The 19,131-nt window shown below is 39.8% G+C and overlaps 1 protein-coding gene across 3 annotated transcripts in view; it reads left to right on the top strand.

The window, feature by feature from the left end:
* Nars2 (asparaginyl-tRNA synthetase 2, mitochondrial) overlaps nt 1-19,131 on the top strand; it is a 114,440-nt gene that overhangs the window by 47,306 nt on the left and 48,003 nt on the right. For all 3 annotated transcript variants that reach the window (NM_001398738.1, XM_087656709.1, NM_001034921.2), the window contains 1 exon segment: nt 2,080-2,174. In NM_001398738.1, coding sequence (NP_001385667.1) covers nt 2,080-2,174 — 95 coding nt within the window.

Below are 19,131 nucleotides of genomic sequence, written 5' to 3' on the forward strand. Positions count from 1 at the left end.
CCCAGTTACCTCCTGTTTCCTTTTTACTTCCCTTTCCTCCCCCTGGGCGTCTTTAGCACAGCCATCAGTGTTCCCTGTGCTCTGTGGTCTTGTTCTCTCTGGCTTCAGAGGTCTCCACCCTTCTCTGCACTGGATGACAGCTGCATCTTCAGCCCCCAGGCCTTCCGCATACACATACTTTGTGGACATCACTTTTAGGATGTCTGTCTGTCTTCCTTCCCTTCTCCTCCTCCCCTCTTTCTTTCTTGTTTTTTGTTTATTTGAAGCATGGTTTTTCTGTAACAACTCTGGCTGTCCTGGAACTTGCTCTATAGACCAGGCTGGCCTCAAACTCAGAAGTGCTAGAACTAAAAGCATGACCCACCACACCCAACGGAAATATTTCTTAATGCAAATAGTTCACAATGATTTTTTAATACTATGAAATAAAATTTTATAGACATTATAACTCAATACACACAGAAGTATAAAAACCAGTGTAATAATTTAATTGTAATATAAGGGTAAATGAACTATCTTACAATGCATGCATTTCATCCTACAATGCTTATACATAACATTGGAAGACGGTGAAGTAGGATTATGTTTGCAGCCACTTGAATAAATCAGATAGATTTATTTTCTAAAATTTTCTAAAAATTTTTTGTCTAACTGCTAATAAAATGAAACACTGAAAAATGCTCATAATCACCAGAAAACTCTCAAACCTGATAAGCACTTGTAGCAAAGTGGTTATCAACATACAAAAACATAGGAACTTTTCTGTGTCCCACTAATGAGCATGCTAAGCAAGAAATCAAGAAAGCAATACCATTTACAGTAACCTCAATAGAGACCAAACGCCTAAGAATAAACCCAAGGAAGGAGTTGGAAGCCCTCTGCACTGAGAACTAAACACTGACGCAAGCACAAGAAGATGAACCACTGCCCATGCCTATAGACTGGGGAGAATTCATGTGACCAGAATCACTGTACAGATCAAATGCAGTCCCCCCATCAGAATTCCAGTGTCATCATTCAAAGTGCAAGAAACAAATCCTTAAACTTATGTAGAAGCATAAACACTCCAAATAGTCTGAGCACCCAGGAGGCAGAGGCAGGCAGGTCTCTGAGTCTGCGGCCAGCCTGGTCTACACAGTGAGCTCCAGGACAGCCAGGGCTGCACAGAGAAACCATGTCTTGAAAGCCAAAACAAAAAAAAAAAATCCTCCAAGTCACCAAAACAAAAGAGTTCTGAGAAAAGGGTGGTGCCATGAACACACATGTGAGTGGTTTTTATGTTGTTTGGGAATATTGTGAGGTCGTGGAGAATGTAGACATTTAATCAGACAGTTAAAATGCATTTGCAGTCTGAGTTTAAATCTTGAAGAGGCCATGAATACAGAGACTGGTAATAATTTTGTCCACAAGTTTACAGGAGTCTAAAATAGGGGGCTAGCAAGATGCTGGAGAGCACTGGCTGCTCCTCCAGAGGACACAGGTTTGGCTCTCAGCACCACCTAGCAGCTCACACCCATATGTAAATCCTGCTCTAGGGGATGCAACACTCTCTTCTGGCTTCTGTGGGCACCAGGCAAGCACTCACTACACTTACATAATCGCAGGCAAAATGGTCACACAGGTAAAATAAAAATAAACAAATCTTTTTAAAAACTATAGTAGAAGTACAGTTAATATTTTAATAATATGACATGTTCTGGAAGCTACTCCCTGAGAAAATTAGGTCTTAATTGTAGCTCAAATTTAGAGATCATGTGAATTGTCATATTTAATGTTTTAATTCATAATCTGTTGCCTTGGTTTACCCTTAATCAGAATTACATTTTTGGGGAAAATTCATGAAAATTTCTATGTCCTGCACTTACTGTGTTTTGAAATTTCATGGTAAGCTCCTCGGCTGTTAGAACTGTCTACATATGTATGCTCTGTTTTAAAGCATATGAACTCCTTTTATTTTACTGAGAAGGAACAGTCCTTACATCTAACTGCAATTTTTTTTTTTGCTATGGCTCATGTGTGGTTGTGAAAAGCAAAATAAAATCCATAATAGCTTTTTGTGGCTTGTGTTTTTATTTACAGCCTTCAAGCAAAATAAAGGTACCCGAGGAGAATTTCTTTGATGTTCCTGCTTTCTTAACTGTCTCAGGACAACTTCACCTAGAAGTGATGTCAGGGTACAGAATTTTATTTTTCTATTTATGCTGATTGTGATTTGGGGCAGAATGAAACAGTGTTCTCAAACATAAAAGCTGAAAATATTCTATCACTAGTCTACGAAGTCTGTTTAATGGACAATTTGAAAATGTGCAAAGGAGGGGTAAGAAAGATGGCTGAGTGGTTAAAAAGAGCACTTGTTTTTAAAGTAGACCTGGGTTTGGTTCCCAGCAGCACATGGTGGCTCACAACTGTCTGTAACTCCAGTTGCAGGGGATCTGTCATTCCCTTCTGACTTATGAGGGCATCAGGCATGTACATAGACACACATGCAGGCAAAACCCCTCACACATAAAATAAATATAAGAAGACAAGGAAAAAGAAACATCTAAATGTTTTCCAAGTAAAGCCATACTAGTCTAGACTTCTTTTTAGTAAAAGGTGTAACAGCAAAGTGTGAAATTGTAATTTTTTATTCTTAATTATTCTTGCTTAAATCCTAACCATGTAATCAAAATTTCAATACAATTGACCATATGTGTGGAATTAAAGGCTGTACATGGCTTATGTCTGAGTCATATACTAGCTCATTTCACTTGAAAGAAAATAGAGGAAAGTAGGGAACGTTTTTGTTCAGCTGTTGATGTGCATGTGTTCATGCGTGTCTGCATGTCTGCGTATCTGTGTTAGAAGAGGACATTGGATCCCTTTGAAGGAGTTGCAGGCCATTGTGAGCTGCCTGATTGGGAGCTGGGAACTGAACTCAGGTACTGTGGAAGAGCTGCAGGCACTCATACTCACTGAACCATTTCTGCAAACTATCAGCTGTTGGATTTTAAAAAGAAAGTTAATACACTGCACTGTAGATCCATTAACAAGTCTCAAGTTACATTGAGTAAATTTCTACCACCATCAGACTTTTGGAAAATATCTTGAGCCCAACTTCCCCTTCCTTAAAGAAGAGATTGGACAACAAACTCTGAAGAGTTTAGAGCTGTAATCCTAGCACTTCAGAGATAGTCATCATGTCGTCACAGTCTTAACAACCAGCCAATTAGGGGAAGCCCTGGGTCCTGCTAAGACTGAACCCCCAGTGAACTAGACTGGTGGGGGGAGGGCGGCAGTGGGGGGAGGGTTGGGAGGGGAACACCCATAAGGAAGGGGAGGGGGGGGATGTTTGCCCGGATACCGGGAAAGGGAATAACACTCGAAATGTATATAAGAAATACTCAAGTTAATTAAAAAAAAAAAAAAAGAACTCCGTATTAATTACAAGTGGGTTGGTGTCCTAGAGATCAATAAACCTTAACTTCCGGTATTATTTCTTATAACTGAACAAAGTATTGTTATATTTGAGGACAAAATGTACAAATTGATATGTATGTAATACAGAGGTTTTTTTTCACAGTAAAGAAACAACAGAGCAAGGGTATTCTAAGTGATAACTTTACATGGGTCTCTATTCTCATACTTCGTCAAACAGATAGTACTTTTTAACTTACCTTTTGCCCTATATTCAAGGTATAGGTAAGCTATACTGAGGCACTAGCCTGTAATTATAAGATGATGAAAGGAGGACCAGTAGTTCAATGTCAGCCTTACCTATATAGCAGTATACATATATATCTGAGGCCAGCTTGGGCTGTATGATACATTGTCTCAAAACAAACAAAATAGTACTAATTTCTTTACCCTATACTGGTAGAGGCAAGGTCTCTCTCCCTCAGAAGGATTATGTATGGTATGTAAGCTTATCAAACGCTTGTTCCTATATTATAAAACTGCTAATGTAATAAACATGCCTCTTTCTCAGTATCTATAAAGTACACGTGTATAATGTATATATACACAAGTGTATAATGAAACTTGATGAAGGATTAATTTGTGGAATATTAGGTCTTAAATTTATAATATGTATTTCTAATAATATCCTGCAAATGTTCCTAATTTAATATGCATAATTCTAGAACTATGAATATACAATATATCGTGCTTCATGATTTACTCTAGTAAGAATTTTTTTATCATTCCTTCTCTTAGCTCTGTGTTTTATTTAATTTTATTTAAAAGACTGTTAGACAGCATAAGTGTGGTTAAATTTAGAAGGCTAGCATTTTCCAAAGAATCTCTGCTAGTCTAATGGGCTTATGACTGTTTCCAAGGTTCTTCATTCTTTAAATAGCTGCTGTTCAGGAATCGTCTCTGGATGTACAGGCAGGTCACAGATGCAGTGCAGTCCCCTCCTCCCCCTGGCCATTCCCTCACCTTTCATTACTGTGATGCATTTGTCAAAACGAAGAGCACAGCGTTAGCGAGCAGCCGTTAAGCAGATTCCACGCTCCATTTGGGTTCCGCTGGCTTCTCTGCTAATCATATCTCCTTTCCGGGATCCAGCTGAAGAATCTGAGATGCGGTTGTCCCGTGCCCCAGACTCTCCTTGTCTGTTGCTCTGTCCCATTCTTTGTTTTTCATGACCTGTAGGATGGAACCTAATCTTAATTCACCTGATGTTTTTCTCCAGATTAGACCCAGATCATGCAGGTTTTTGAAAAGATTAGCACAGAGACGAAGTGCTTTCTCACTGTGTTCTCTGAGAGAGTGTATGTCGTATGTGGAGCTGTTGGCTGCACTGTCAGAGAAGTACTGATTGTCGGATCTCTTCAGGGACAATGTACCAGCTTCTTTCTCAACTCTGCTTTATACGAGCATCCCTAACTCCACCTCCACTTGGGTGAGCGCTTGGGGTGCAGGAAGTGAAACTCACCAGGGATATCTAGATAACTGGTTCTGTACAATAGGTCCATTCATTTTTATTTAGTCTGTCGTTTTCATCAGAGTGGACTCAGGTGCATCTATCCCACAGCTTGAGTTAATATTGTTCTCCACTTAGTTTCTAAACTGCTTTAGCTGTGGAAAACTTAGTACAGCGTGAGTCTGCGGTGCCTTTCACGTGTCTGCTATCCCATGAGTTCGTTCTTTTACATCCTGATACTACAGGATGTCTGTTTTCCCTTTAGTTTTTATGTTTTCCACCTTTATCATCCCTCCCTTTGATAAATCTGTACTGACACATAATCCCTACCTGAGACCCGTAGTTCACATGAGCATTCATTCTTAGTGTTGTACGCTCTGTGCTTTTGACATGTACCCACCATTACACATACAGAATAGCAGCCCTGCTGTGGAAATTCTGGCATCAGTCTGCCTTGTATCTCTGTAGCTTCCCCATTTCTATAGTGCCTCAGACTTGGAGTCATACAGTATGCAGCCTGTCAGAGTGGCTTCTTTCCTTAATAGTATGCATTGAGGTTCCTCTCTGTCTTTTCATTACTTGATATCTCATAGGTTCATGGTTACTGAGATGCACAAATATTTATTACATCATAGACTTTGAGCAAGGCATGCATTAAATAAGGAGTTGTATTTGTGGTAGCCATTATGTCCTATTCACAAGAGCAGATGTCAAAGGACTTTGACCTTGATGTGTTGAATGTAATTTCGAGGTAATGTTGTTTTAATGTTTACATGACAGTATATTTTAAAATGACATTCAGTTTTAATTGCTAAGACTTTTATATTTTATATTATACCTTGCTTTTGTATTCTTAAAACCTCAGAAATCCAGTTTTCTTCCCATTATTATAGGCTGCAGTTCGTGTTTTCTCTATTGTCTCTGGAGTATCTTTTGTCATGATGAATATATTATTGAGTGAATTATGTTTAGACAAATCATTAAAATCTAGAAAACTGCATAGTTTCTCTGTCCCATTCCTTTATCAACTCCCAGGTTCTTAGAATCTATTATTGAACTTCCTATGAAAAAGTTAGGACTTTGTGCCCATCTCTTGCAGGGATAATGAAGGACACTACAAGCTAAAAAGTGGTTGAAGATGCTGGGTGTGTTTAGCACAGGGAAGACAGAAGCGGGATGGTTTTATAGGTGTTAAAGCTGGCTTCCTGGCTTTCTATAAGAATACCGTGTTCAGAAGAGTAAATTATATATATATTTTTTTCTTTTTCTTATTTCTTTTTTTCGGAGCTGGGGACCAAATCCAGGGCCTTGCACTTGCTAGGCAAGCGCTCTACCACTGAGCTAAATCCCCAACCCCTAAATTATATATTTTTAAGAACAACTTTATTGACATATCATAAAGTTCACTCCTTTAGGCTAGGAAAATGGTCCAATCAGTAAAGTATTTGCCATGCAAGTGCAAAGCCCCAAGTTCAATTCCCAGAACCCATGTGTGTTTAAAAGCCAGAGATAGTAGTACATGATTGTAATCCTCACACAAGGCTATCAAAACCAAGTAGGCCTTGAGGAGTATCCGCTAGCTCTTTACTGAGCTCTAGGCTAGGGAGAGAGAGATCATCTCAAAAACAACAAAAAATTTAAAACAAACCAACAAAGAAAAAGAAAAAAACAAAAGACCAGTACCTAAGGAGTGATACTCCCTGAGGTTGACTTCTGGCCTCTGGGTATATACATACACAGGTGTGTATACACACACACACACACACACACACACACACACACACACACACACACACACAGAACCTCCAGTCCATCCTTTGAGGGATGGTAGACATAGAATTTATTGTTCATGAAATACAATGTCTGTTGGTGTTATCCAAAAGCAGCTACCTATTAGTGAACTAGGAGACATTATACTAATCCTTAGTAATTAGATCCATATGGACAGTGACTATATCTATAAAAAACAAAGCAAATATTGTTACTTCTTTCAATTACTGTCCAAATTGCTCAGGTAGTTTTAATTACTTTTTTAGGAGAAAAAAAAATCTGTTTTGTGCTTGATGAATTTTAGTTAGATTGAGAACAGTTTTTGTCATTTTGATTTTTTTTTTTTTTTTTGGTTCTTTTTTTTGGAGCTGGGGACCGAACCCAGGGCCTTGCGCTCCCTAGGTAAGCGCTCTACCACTGAGCTAAATCCCCAGCCCCTTGATTTTTTTCTTACTAGTTTTCCTTAAAAATAGCCATGATTACTCATTTACTCAATAGTGGCTTTAATATTCACATGAGGAGTATGTAACTGTTGGACATCTAGAAGGATATTGAACATGGAGAGGGTTACTAAGATGCTAGGATAACCATGCCAAAAAGACTGGTACTGTCTCCCAAATAAATGGTCCTGTTAGCTGAAGTAAATGTAGTCAGAGAGAGTTAAACTGGAATTCTGTCTTGTTTACATAGTTAATAAGTTTACTGTCTGGGACACCACTTATGATCTATAAAAACCAATAACAATTACCTTTTAGAGCTGTTGTAAGAATTAATTGGGTACTGTAAAGTCATGTGTTTGTCACAGTATGGGCACTGAATTGTTAGGTGCTCCACTGGTGGCAGTGCTGACAGCTGGCACCTCTGGAGGATGGGTCTAGCTAAGATACTGTGACCAGGAGGAAACAGCTGACAGGTAATTTTCAAGTTGTTTTACACAACAGAATTAAATCTAGAGTTCCCAGGAAGCAAGAGAGTTGGAATAGACACTGTGTCTGCCTGGACTTAGAACTCACAAGACAGGTCAGGTTAAACCAGATCAGTGCCTGCAATGAAGGAGTGGATTAAATCATAGAACCTAAATACCTCCAGAGGACCACAGCAGAACTACGACAGTTTTTGAGAACAGATTAGACTGTGTATGACTCCAGCTCCAGCGGGATCCAATACTGCTGGCCTATGCAGATACCAGCTCTTGTGTGCACATAATTAAAAAATAAAAGTAAATCTCTTTTAAAAGCTTGGGATACTATTCTGTTGATATACTGAAATATTTTAAGTGTACCTGATATATGAAAGTGAATTCTTATTTGTCTTTTTCACATAAATATGAATTCCTGTTTATGTCCATTTAAATCTTTTGGTATTTTTTTCAAACTAAAACTTAATTTTTTTTCTGTATGCTGTACTTGAGTTACCTAAATCTCTGACTTGTCTCTGTATATCTTATTTAGCTGAAAGTTACCATGACAGACTTAAATGGAGATTAGGCAGATCGAGTATCTGTACAACTTTAGAAAAACTGCCAACCGGCTTCCTAAAGTAAGCCTCTTTCCTGTGCCCAGCAACAGGTGAGAGGGAGTGAAGTTACACCGGTGCTCACTCCAGGCCAGTGAACATGAAACAGCTTCTGGCCAAACCAGGGTGTATGCTCACCCTAACACATCCTAACGCAGGTGACTATGAGTGCAGTAAATCTGCCTTCCCTAGGATTGTATTTTTTAAAGGGAACTATTTAATAGACGGCCTAATAGGCCTTAGTAGAAATACTAATAAATTTTGTGGAAAGTATTAGTAAGCTTTCTTTAATACAAAATACAGGAGCTAGAGAGATGGAGTGGCTAAGAATATTGGCTGTTCCTTTAGAGAATTCCAGTATGTTCCCAGCACCTCATGGTGGCTCACAACCACGGGAAAATCGGTGTCCTCTGATCTCTAGGCACCAGGTTCAATGTGATGCACATACACACAGATTAAGAAATCGTTAAGAACTGGGCAGTGAGGGACTTCATTTTTGCTCCCTTAAAAAAATGCTAGTGAAGAAACTGGTTTGTTGCTTTTCCTTCTCTCTCATGAGCAAAAGCTCATGACAAGTTTGCACAGGTATTGGTTAATCTTGTTTTCATTTCTCTTGACCCTGCCACCTACTAGATCTCCTATGAACTATTGTATCCTGAAAAAAGCAGGCATGTGTTGCCATTTGAAGCAGGTGGGTAGAGTAGATGGCGCGTGTGGAGGTACATAAATCCTTACAACTTGGAGGTCTGTGAACCCTACCTAGCAAGCCTTACTTCACATTTAAACTCTTACTGTTGTTCTTAAGAATCCCTTTATTATAGACACTGGTTTTCATTTCTGCAACATTTATTTACTAACTTTAGCTTTTTCAGCTGAATAATCCCGGTCTTTTTCTTCTTGTTCTAATTTAGGACACTGGCAGGAAGTTTAACAACAACAAAAACTGAACTCTAGTAAATGTTATTTTAGGACTATTACACCAAAAGGTTTTCTCTATATATCTTTTAACCTAAATACACATTTGATTTGAAAATACTGCTATTTGCTCTATAGTTGTAAAAGGTTTGGTATAATTGACCATTTGAAGCTAACAATCCAGTAGTTCAACCCATGATCTCTTTACTTTTCATGTAAATTACAACAAGATCTGTACCATTAAGAGGTTCTGTTTATCGTGTTTGTTTGTTTGTTTGTGTAAGGCAGCATCTCATAGCTTGGGCTATCCTTGAACTCATTGTGTAGCCAAGGATAGCCTTGAACTCCTGGTCTGGCTTCCATCTCCAGTGCTCTGAGATGGAACCACATCTGATGTTATACGGTGCTAGGAATGAAACCCAGAGCTTCCTGCATTTGAAGGAAGCATTCTCCCCAACAGAGCTATATCCCCAGTCCCAGGAACAGTTGTAGTGTTGCTACAAGTAACATTTACTAATAGTGTTTCTTTGTGTCCTGCAAAGCCTATTTATATGAAAGGTGAAGCAAGGAAAATGGTGCTGTCTGCTCCATTTTACCGACAGAGGTCCAGGGTCTTTGGAGAATTGTGGGTCCACTGTCATCCTCAGAAATGCGAGCCGAGCCGCATGGCTTGTACAGCTTTTTTTTTTTTAATGCATATATTTGAAAAAGCTGCAAACATGCTTTACTAAGTAATCCTTGAGTGTATATCAGAACCTTTCTGAAAGAGCCCTTCTGTCGGAGCTGTACTTACATGCACAAAAAAGTAAGGTTTGCTCCCTGTAAAGCAGTGCAGAGGAGAGAGGGTGAGGACCAGGGACGGAACTGCTCAGTGTCTGAACATGATATTTTTTCTCCTTAGTCAATCTTTATCTTGCTTTGCTGAGATTTCAGTGTGTCTTCTGATGCTAGAGACTTACTACAGTGATAGGCATGCTCTGTAGTATTGGCCCAGCATGGACGTCACTAGCTGTGCTTCTTGCTTGCTTGCACTTGCTGTGTTGCATGTGTGATTGCCATATTTCAAGAATTAAATTTTTGTTAATTTTATTTAATTACAACTAAATTTAAATAGCCCTATGTGTCTGGAGGATGTATATGAAACAAGATCTGGTTGGCACCATATGATATGAGATATTTATATACATACAGTTTTTAAGTTTCTCTTGTCCAGAGTGGCTCAACAGATTAAGTGCCTAGTATACATTGGTTGAATTAGATGGGCAATAGGGAGGAGGGTGATTTGGAAGCTTTTAGACTTAGTGCTGGCCTGCTGGGTCCTTTGGGCTTGGTATTTTTATCATAATTTGCCACTTTTATTTTCTGCATACCTTGTTCACTCTACCTTTTTTTGGTATATAAATATTATATAACCACGAATTTAGATTTTAGAAATATATACACAGGTACAGTTTCTCTCTCTCTCTCTCTCTCTCTTTCTCTCTCTCTCTCTCTCCCTCCCTCCCTCCCTCCCTCTCTCCCCCTCTCAGTGTGTGTGTGTGTGTGTGTGTGTGTGTGTGAGAGAGAGAGAGAGAGAGAGAGAGAGAGAGACAGACAGACAGACAGACAGACAGACAGACAGACAGACAGACATGCCTTTCTGCAGGCCAGAAGTCAGCTTTGGGTGTTTTCCACTATTGCTTTCTACCTTTTGTGATAGGGTCTCTTCTCACTGATTGGCTAGTGAGGCTGGGCAGCTCAGGGGATCTACTTGTTTTCCTATCCCTTTCTCTTCCCCTCAATTCAAGTCCTTGGGTTACAGACTTGCACCACCAAACCCAGCTTTTATATGAGTGCTAGAGATCAGAACTCAGGTCCTTACGCTTGCACACTATGCCATCTCCCCAGCCCTGTCTTACCACTTTCTTATGTCCTAAAATGGAAGGCAGAGATGTCCCAGTTATCCATCAGGACCATGAGGAGAGGGGCTTTGGGTAAAGGAAAAGAGCAAACGGGAGGAACAAGAAATAGCAGTCTTGGAGATGACAGCTACGTGCTGGTGGGGAAAAGACTAGTTTGAAACAGCCTGTGGGACATGACTTCTAGCATTAACCCTATTGTCTTCTAATGCCTATGAGAACAGTTATTTCGGAAAGGAGCAGAAGTTTTTAGTAATTGGCTTTACCAGCTTATTCCCCTGCCACCATCCCAAATCAATGCTCTTTCAAAATTCTCTTGAGAGAGATTAGCATATTTCATAGAAAGTTATCTTGTTTATTTGACAAATAACCAGGGACTGAGGGATACTATAATGAACAATGAGTAGTGAAATGTATTAAGTATAAAACAAAAACACTGGTGGGGGCTGGAGAGATGGCTCAGTGTAAGAGCACTCGCTGCTCTTCCAGAGGACCCAGGTTCAGCTCCCACTGCCTTCATAGCATCAGTTGCAGGGGATCCAATGCCATATTCTGACTTCCTCAATATCATGCATGCCCTTAGTGCACAGACATACATGCAGGCAAAATACCCATACACATAAGATAAAATTTAAAACTTTTTAAAATGAATTTTAATTTATATGTCACAAAATTTTAAATCTCATAGAAATGAGCATTAAATGATCACTGAACTGTATGAGTGTAATTTCATTTTTAAAAGGCACTATGAACAGCAGTTCATGGTGTTATTAAAGAGGATATTAGGATTGAACCCTGAAGACAAACTGACCTTGGTTGTGGAATGAGTTCAGCTTTTGTTAAGGGAAATGATTGGTTCAGTGGGTGGGTATATGCATCTGGAGTGCAGAGAAAAGGCCTGACAAAGAGGGTAGGATTGTGAACTGTGGGTAGTTAAGTGAGATTGTTGCCTGCAAAAGATCATGTGGGGACAGAGCGAGAAAAGAAGAAAGTCTAGGACTGGGGACAAGGCTCAGTCAGTGGTAGGATTATATGCTCAGAGCCCTAAGTTTGAGTGTCAATATTGCAAAGAAGGTGACGGTTTAGGACTAAGCTTTGGTGAATTTTGGTATTTAATAAGCAGGCAGAAAAAGTAGCATGTAAAAAGAGGCAGATACATGGGAAGAAAAAAAACTAAGAGGAGAAATACAGTGTTAGGCATTTCAAGCAAATAGAATGTTTGGAGTAACAAGTAAAGGCTGTTTGTCCCTTGGAGTACAGAGGAGGCTCTTTATGTCTGGCTGCTTGCCCTCTCCTTGACCTCGTCCCTTACCAGTCACCTTGCACTGGCATACTCTTGCTTTTGTGCATGTCAGGCTCTTTGCTCGCTGATAAGGTAAGAGCCTTGAGTTCCTTTTCCTGGAACGGAAAGTCTTTTCTAGAATCCAGTTGGAGAGGAGTGGCTGCCACTTCTGCTCTTGTAACAGTGTTGCTGCAAGTTGTTACATTTCATTGTATGATTAAAATTAAATTTCCGCAGCCCAAATTCTGTACCAAGTAAAATATAAATACATGTGAAAGAAAAATAAGTCTTTTATGACATTTTGTGTATACACAGACAAACGCACGCGTGCGCGCGCGCGCGCGCGCACACACACACACACACACACACACACACACACACACACACACACACACACGGATGTCTGAGGACAGGTTATAGGTTTGGTTTTCTCCTTCCATGTCAGTCCTAGGGTTAAACTCAGGCTGTGCCTCCACCCATAAAACTATTTCACTGGCCCATAAAATGTTCACTATGTGGCAGTGATGGTTTAGAAGAACTTTTAGGTTCCAGGAAGCAGCCTTTCCATAAAACATGTGGCCTGTTGACATGACAAGGCTACACTTTATACCTTCTACAAGTACAAGATTTAAAAAAAGATATTAAAACTGAAAGTGTTTAGAATATAGTTTTGAGTGTGGATCATTACTGAATGGCAAATACAATACAGTATTGATAATGCATTGGCCATAAGACAGGACTATATCAGTTTTCAGTGCTAAAAATCGAACTCAGGTCTTTGTGTATTTTCTGTTTTACCTTTTTGTTTTAGGTTCAATAAGTTGCTCTGGCTTACTTGCTCTGGTTTAACTTTCTCTGTAGCTCAGGCAGACCTTGGTTTTGTACTTCTTGTCTTAACTTCCATAGTTGCTGGGTTTTCGGGCAGGCACAGGCAGCCGGCAGGCACTTCCCCCCACCCAGCTTGTAAGCAGACAGGTGAAATCAGGTGGTTTCTGAGTGGTACAGTTAACAGTTGCTCTCTGAATAGTGGAGGCAACACTTAGCAATGTCTGGTTTGTTTGTTTTTTAATTGTTTTATTTAATTACATTCTAGCCATTGCCTCCACCTGTTCCCCTCTACAGTTCTTCATCCCATTCCCCCTCCCCCTTGCCTCTGAGAGGGTGTCCCCCCACTCCCTTCGTCCCCCTTCCTTGGGGCCTTAAGTCTCTGCAGAGTTAGGCACATCTTCTCTCACTGAGGCCAAACCAGGCAGTCTTCTGCTATATATGTGCCAGGGGCCTTGGACCAGCCCATGTATGCTGCCTGGTGGTGGCTTGGTCTCTGGGAGCTCCTGGGGATCTGGGTTAGTTGAGACTGTTGGTCTTTCTGTGGGGGTCACCCTCCCCTTCAGCTTCTTCAAAAAAAGGAGAAAACTGAGTGTCTGGAACCTGCTCTTGGGCATGGATCAGTATTGAATTGCAAATACATTATGGTATTGATTATGTATTGGCCATAAGACAGGAAAATAGACATTTTTTTTTTTTAGTGTTAAAAACTGAACTTAAGTCCTTGTGTATTTCATTTCCTTCCCCTAATTCAACTCTAGGGGTCCCCAACTTCAGTTCAATGGTTGGGTGTAAGAATATATGTCTTTCTCAGTCAGCTGCTGGTAGGGCCTGTCAGAGGACAGCCATGCTAGGCTCTTTCCTGTCTGTGAGCACATCATAGCATCAGTAATAATGTCAGACCTTGGTACCTGCCCATGGGATAGATCCCAAGTTGGGCCGATCACTGGACTGCCTTTCCTTTAGTCTCTTCTCCATTTTTGTCCCTGCATTTCTTTTAGACAGGAACAATTCCAAGTCAGAAGTTTTGACTGTGGATTGGTATCCCCATCCCTCCACTTGGGCCCTGTCTATCTACTGGAGGTGGGCCCTTCTCCCCATTGTTGGACAATTTGCCTAAGGTCACCCACATTGAGACCTGGGAGTCTCTCACATTCCAGGTTTCTGGGACCTCCCACCCCCCAGAAGCTACATATGTCCATTCATTCTGCTGGCCCTCTGGGCTACTCTTCTGTCCTTCCCCACCCCCATACCTGATCCTGTTCCCCTTATCCCATCTGCTTTCTGTCTCCCACCAAGATCCCTCCCTCCCTCGGCTTCCCATGATTATTTTGTTCCCCCTTCTAAGTGGAATTAAGGCATCCTCACTTGGGCCTTCCTTCTTGTTAAAATTCTCATGGTCTGTGGGTTATATCCTAGGTATTCTGTACTTTTTGGCTAATATCTACTTATCAGTGAGTACATATGCATGTCCTTTTGAGTCTGGGTTACCTCACTCAGGATGATACTTTCTAGTTCCATCCATTTGCCTGCAATATTCATGATGTCCTTGTTTTTATTAGCTGAGCAGTAGTACTCCATTGTATAAATGAACCACATTTTCTGTATCCATTCCTCTGTGAAGGGACATCTGGTTGTTTCCAGGTTCTGGCAATTACAAATAAGGCTGCTATGAACACTGTGGAGCATGTGCCCTGTGGCATGGTGGAACATCTTTTGGGTCTGCGCCCAAGAGTGGTATTACTGGGTTTTCAGGTAGAACTATTTCCAATTTTCTGAGGTACTGCCAGACTGATTTCCAGACTGGTTGTACCAGTTGTCAATCCCACCAACAATGGAGGAATGTTCCTTTCTCCTCATCCTTGCCAGCATCTGCTGTTGCCTGAGTTTTTGATCTTAGCCATTCTGATTGGTGTAAGTGGAATCTCAGGGTCATTTTGATTTGCATTTCCCTGATGACTAAGGATGTTGAACATTTCTTTTCAGTGCTTCTTGGCCCTTCAAGATTCCTCTGTTGAGAATTACCTCTGAACCCCATTTTTTAATTGGGTTATTTGGTTTTTTGGAGGTTAACTTCTTGAGTTCTTTATGTATTTTGGATATTAGCCAAGATGTAATTAACGATTTGTCCTATTGACAGAAGTGTCCTTTGCCTTATAGAAGCTTTTTAGTTTCTTGAGGTCCCGTTTATCAGTTGTTGATCTTAGAGCCTGAGCCATTGGTGTTCTCCTCAGGAAATTTTCCCCTATTCCAATGAGTTTGAGGCTCTTTCCCACTTTCTCTTCTATTTGATTCATTGTATCTGGTTTTATGTTGATCCAAGTGGACTTGAACTTTGTGCAAGGTAATAAATGTGGATCTATTTTCATTCTTCTATATGCTGACCACCAGTTAGACCAGCACCACTTTATTGAAGATGCTTTTGTCCATTGTATGTTTTTGGCTTCTTTACTGAAGATCAAGTTTCCATAGGTGTGTCAGTTTATTTCTGGGTCTTTGATGCTATTTATCAACCTGACTGTCTCTGTACCAATACCATACGATTTTTTATCACTATTGCTCTGTAATACAGCTTGAGGTCAGGGTTGATGATTCCCCCAGAAGTTCTTTTATTGTTGAGAAATGTGTTCACTATCCTGTGTTTTTTTTTTGTTTTTCCATGTGAAGTTGAGAATTGCTCTTTCCATGTCTGAAGAATTGTGCTGGAATTTTGATAGGGATTTCTTCGAATCTATAGATTGCTTTTGGTAAGATGGCCATATTCACTACCTATTCATGAACATGGGAGATCTTTCCATTTTCTGATATCTTCTAAAATTTCTTTCTTCTGGGATTTGAAGTCTTGTCATACAGATCTTTCACTTGCCTGGTAAGAGTTACACCAAGATATTTTATATATCTGTGTCTATTTTGAAGGGTGTTGTTTCCCTATTTTCTTTCTCAACTTATTTATCATTTGTATAAAGGAAGGCTACTGATTTGTTTGAGTTAATTTTATATCCCTCCACTTTTCTGAAGTTGTTTATCAGCTGTGTAGGAGTTCTCTGGTAAAATTTTGAGGGTCGCTTATGTATACTGTCATATCATCCACAAATAGTGATACTTCTTCCTTTCCAATTTGTATCCCCATGATCTCCTTTAATTGTCTAATTGCTCTAGCTAGAACTTCAAGTACTATATTGAATAGATAGGGAGAGGGTGGGCAGCTTTGTTTTGTCCCTGATTTTAGTGGGATTGCTTCTAGTTTCTCTCCATTTAATTTGATGTTAGCTGTTTGTTTGCTATATATTGCTTTTATAATGCTTAGGTATACACCATGAATTCCTGATCTCTCCAAGACTTAAGGCTTTTTCAGCATCTAATGAGATGTTCATGTGACTTTTCCTCTGAGCACTGCTTTCACTGTGTCCCATAAATTTAGGTGTGCTGTGTCTTCATTTTTATTAAATTCTAGGAGGCCTTTCTTTCTTTCTTTCTTCTTCCCTGATCAATTTATCACGGAGCAGAGAGTTGTGCAGTTCCCATGAGTATGTGGCTTTCTGTTGTTTTTGCTGCTATTGAAGTCCAGCCTCAGTCCGTGGTGATCTGATGCATGGGATTATTTCAATCTTCTTGTATCTGTTGAAACTTGTTTTGTGACCAATTATATGGTCAGTTTGGTGAAGGTTCCATGAGGTACCGAGAAGAAGGTATAGTCCCTAGTTTTGGGGTGAAATGTTCCGTAAATATCTGTTAAATCCGTTTGGTTCATGACTTCTGTTATTTTCCCTGCATCTCTGTTTAGTTTCTGTCTCAGTGACTTGTCTATTGGCAAGAGTGGACTGTTAAGATTTCTCACTATTCATGTGTGAGATTCAGTGTGTGTTTTGAGCTTTCTTTCACAAAGGTGGGTGCCCTTGCATTTGGGGCATAGATATTCAGAATTGTGATTTCCTCGTGGAGGATTTTTCTTTTGAGTATGAAGTGTCCTTCTTCATCTCTTTTGATAACTTTTGGTTGACAGTCTAACAGTGGTTCTCTGAATGGTGGAGGAAACATTTAGCAGTGCCTGTTTTAGGGGCCACTGGAAAGCTGCCTGTGTTTCACTTCCTGTCAGTGGACTTGTACCAAGTGGACAGTGGAGGGTAACATGGAGGTTGGGGGATTAGAAAAAATGCTGTTTGGTCTCATATAAATTCAGTTCTCCAGCTAAAGAACAAAAATACCCTGTATTCATTCTAACTATGAAGCCTAGTTCTTCAGAAAGAATAAATGGTCATATATTCAGTGACCATTTTAAGTTACTCTATTTAGCAACTTGAGGACTTGAGAAAACTCCACAGGAAAGAGAAAGTGTCTTCTGTAGAGCTGCCTCTGTGATTTCACTCCCCACCCCCACCCCCACCCCCAAAAGCTGTCTTTGTAGCAATCTTGATTGATGGGTATTGAATGTTCTTTTGTTATCTTAAACATCTACTCTAAGCTCAGGACTTTCCTTATATAGCTCTCATCTCCCCGGAATTTGGCACAGAAAGGGTTTTTAGAGCTGAGTGCTTTCTTCTGGCGTCCTCTCACAGCAATGCTGGCCTTTCACCTGGTTTTGTGTCTTATTTTAGAAATTGTCCTTGTTCTTTGGTTTTCATTTTAAATGTTGGTTGGTTTAAGCTTTGCTACACTTGATATAACCAAAAGGCTAAGAAGCAATTTTTAAGCCTTGCTGCAAATGGCTTTATGCCTGTGGAAGACAGAAAAAAAGGAGGGAAAAATTGATTATATTAAAATGAATTCTTTAGATCCATAAACAAAATTATTGCAAAATACCACTACATAGGAAATTTGAGGCCAGCTTAGGATATTTGCCCGAAATAAATAAATACAATTGCTACCCATTCCATACACTCTACATAGAATTGCCAGCTAAAAGCTATTACCCTTGTGATTTGATGTTTTTTTAACCAGAATTCTTTAATATCAATTCTTTAACTCTAATAGCAAATATCTTTTGAGTAACAAACCTTTTCTTATATTTCAGAGCTTCCAAAGTAAGTTTCAGCTTCATTGTCTGTGTATTTAAGGAAAATTTCAAAAGATACACTTGAATGTTAACATTTTTGTTCATACAATGTATCCTTGGGAGACAATACCAGAATTACCATTTTAATGTGGATACTATTGGCAGCCAATCTCAGAGAGCATAGCCCTAAAGTGGAAACAGCTTGTACCTGTTTGGATTGGTGCTTGGAACAGACCAGAATTATTTGACCCATTTTAGATACCTATTTCAGTATCCATTTAGGTACTAAGTAGCAGCCTGAAAAAGTCTCTGAGTGTTTTGCTCTTTGTCATGTTACTGATAAGGACGTGAGCCTTCCTGGCTGATGCAGAGGCAGCCTGCATCATCATCAGTGCTTATTCATCTGCATGAGCACCTGCTTTAACGAGGCACTGGAGATGCAGGCATGAATAAAACATGATTCCTGTTCTGGAAAATTTCATAGTTCACTGTGGGAGAGGGAGGTATTTAAGCACGTAATTACATATCAAAGTGAGACACTTTATATAATAATATATAGAGAAAGTGTTGTAGTAATAAATATGAGGGAAATTAAGTTGAGGGAGGGGTGATAACATTTCAAAATGCAAGATGTTTAGGGCAAATTTTGAAGGTTTGATGGGAATTTGTATTTAGAGAGAGAAGAGCAAGGGTGGCCTAGAGGATATTCTGTGCAGAGACGTAAGGCTTAGAGACATGCTAGGTAAGAAGAATGTTTCCAGAGAGCTGTAGAAAAAAGGCTACATGGGAAAGAAGAAGAGTTTGAGTTTCTCCTCTTGATAAGAGAGTCATTAAAGATTTTTAAACTTACTGTGTAGTAAGATTTGACTTTGAAAACTCATAGTAGTTTGGAATCAGAGGAAAACAGGAAGCAAACATGAGTCAAAAAAAAAGTATCTGGGGTTGGGGATTTAGCTCAGTGGTAGAGCACTTGCCTAGGAAGCGCAAGGCCCTGGGTTCGGTCCCCAGCTCCGAAAAAAAGAACCAA

Source organism: Rattus norvegicus, chromosome 1 (assembly GCF_021556685.1).
Source record: "Rattus norvegicus strain SHRSP/BbbUtx chromosome 1, alternate assembly SHRSP_T2T, whole genome shotgun sequence".
Classification (NCBI taxonomy): Eukaryota; Metazoa; Chordata; class Mammalia; order Rodentia; family Muridae; genus Rattus; species Rattus norvegicus.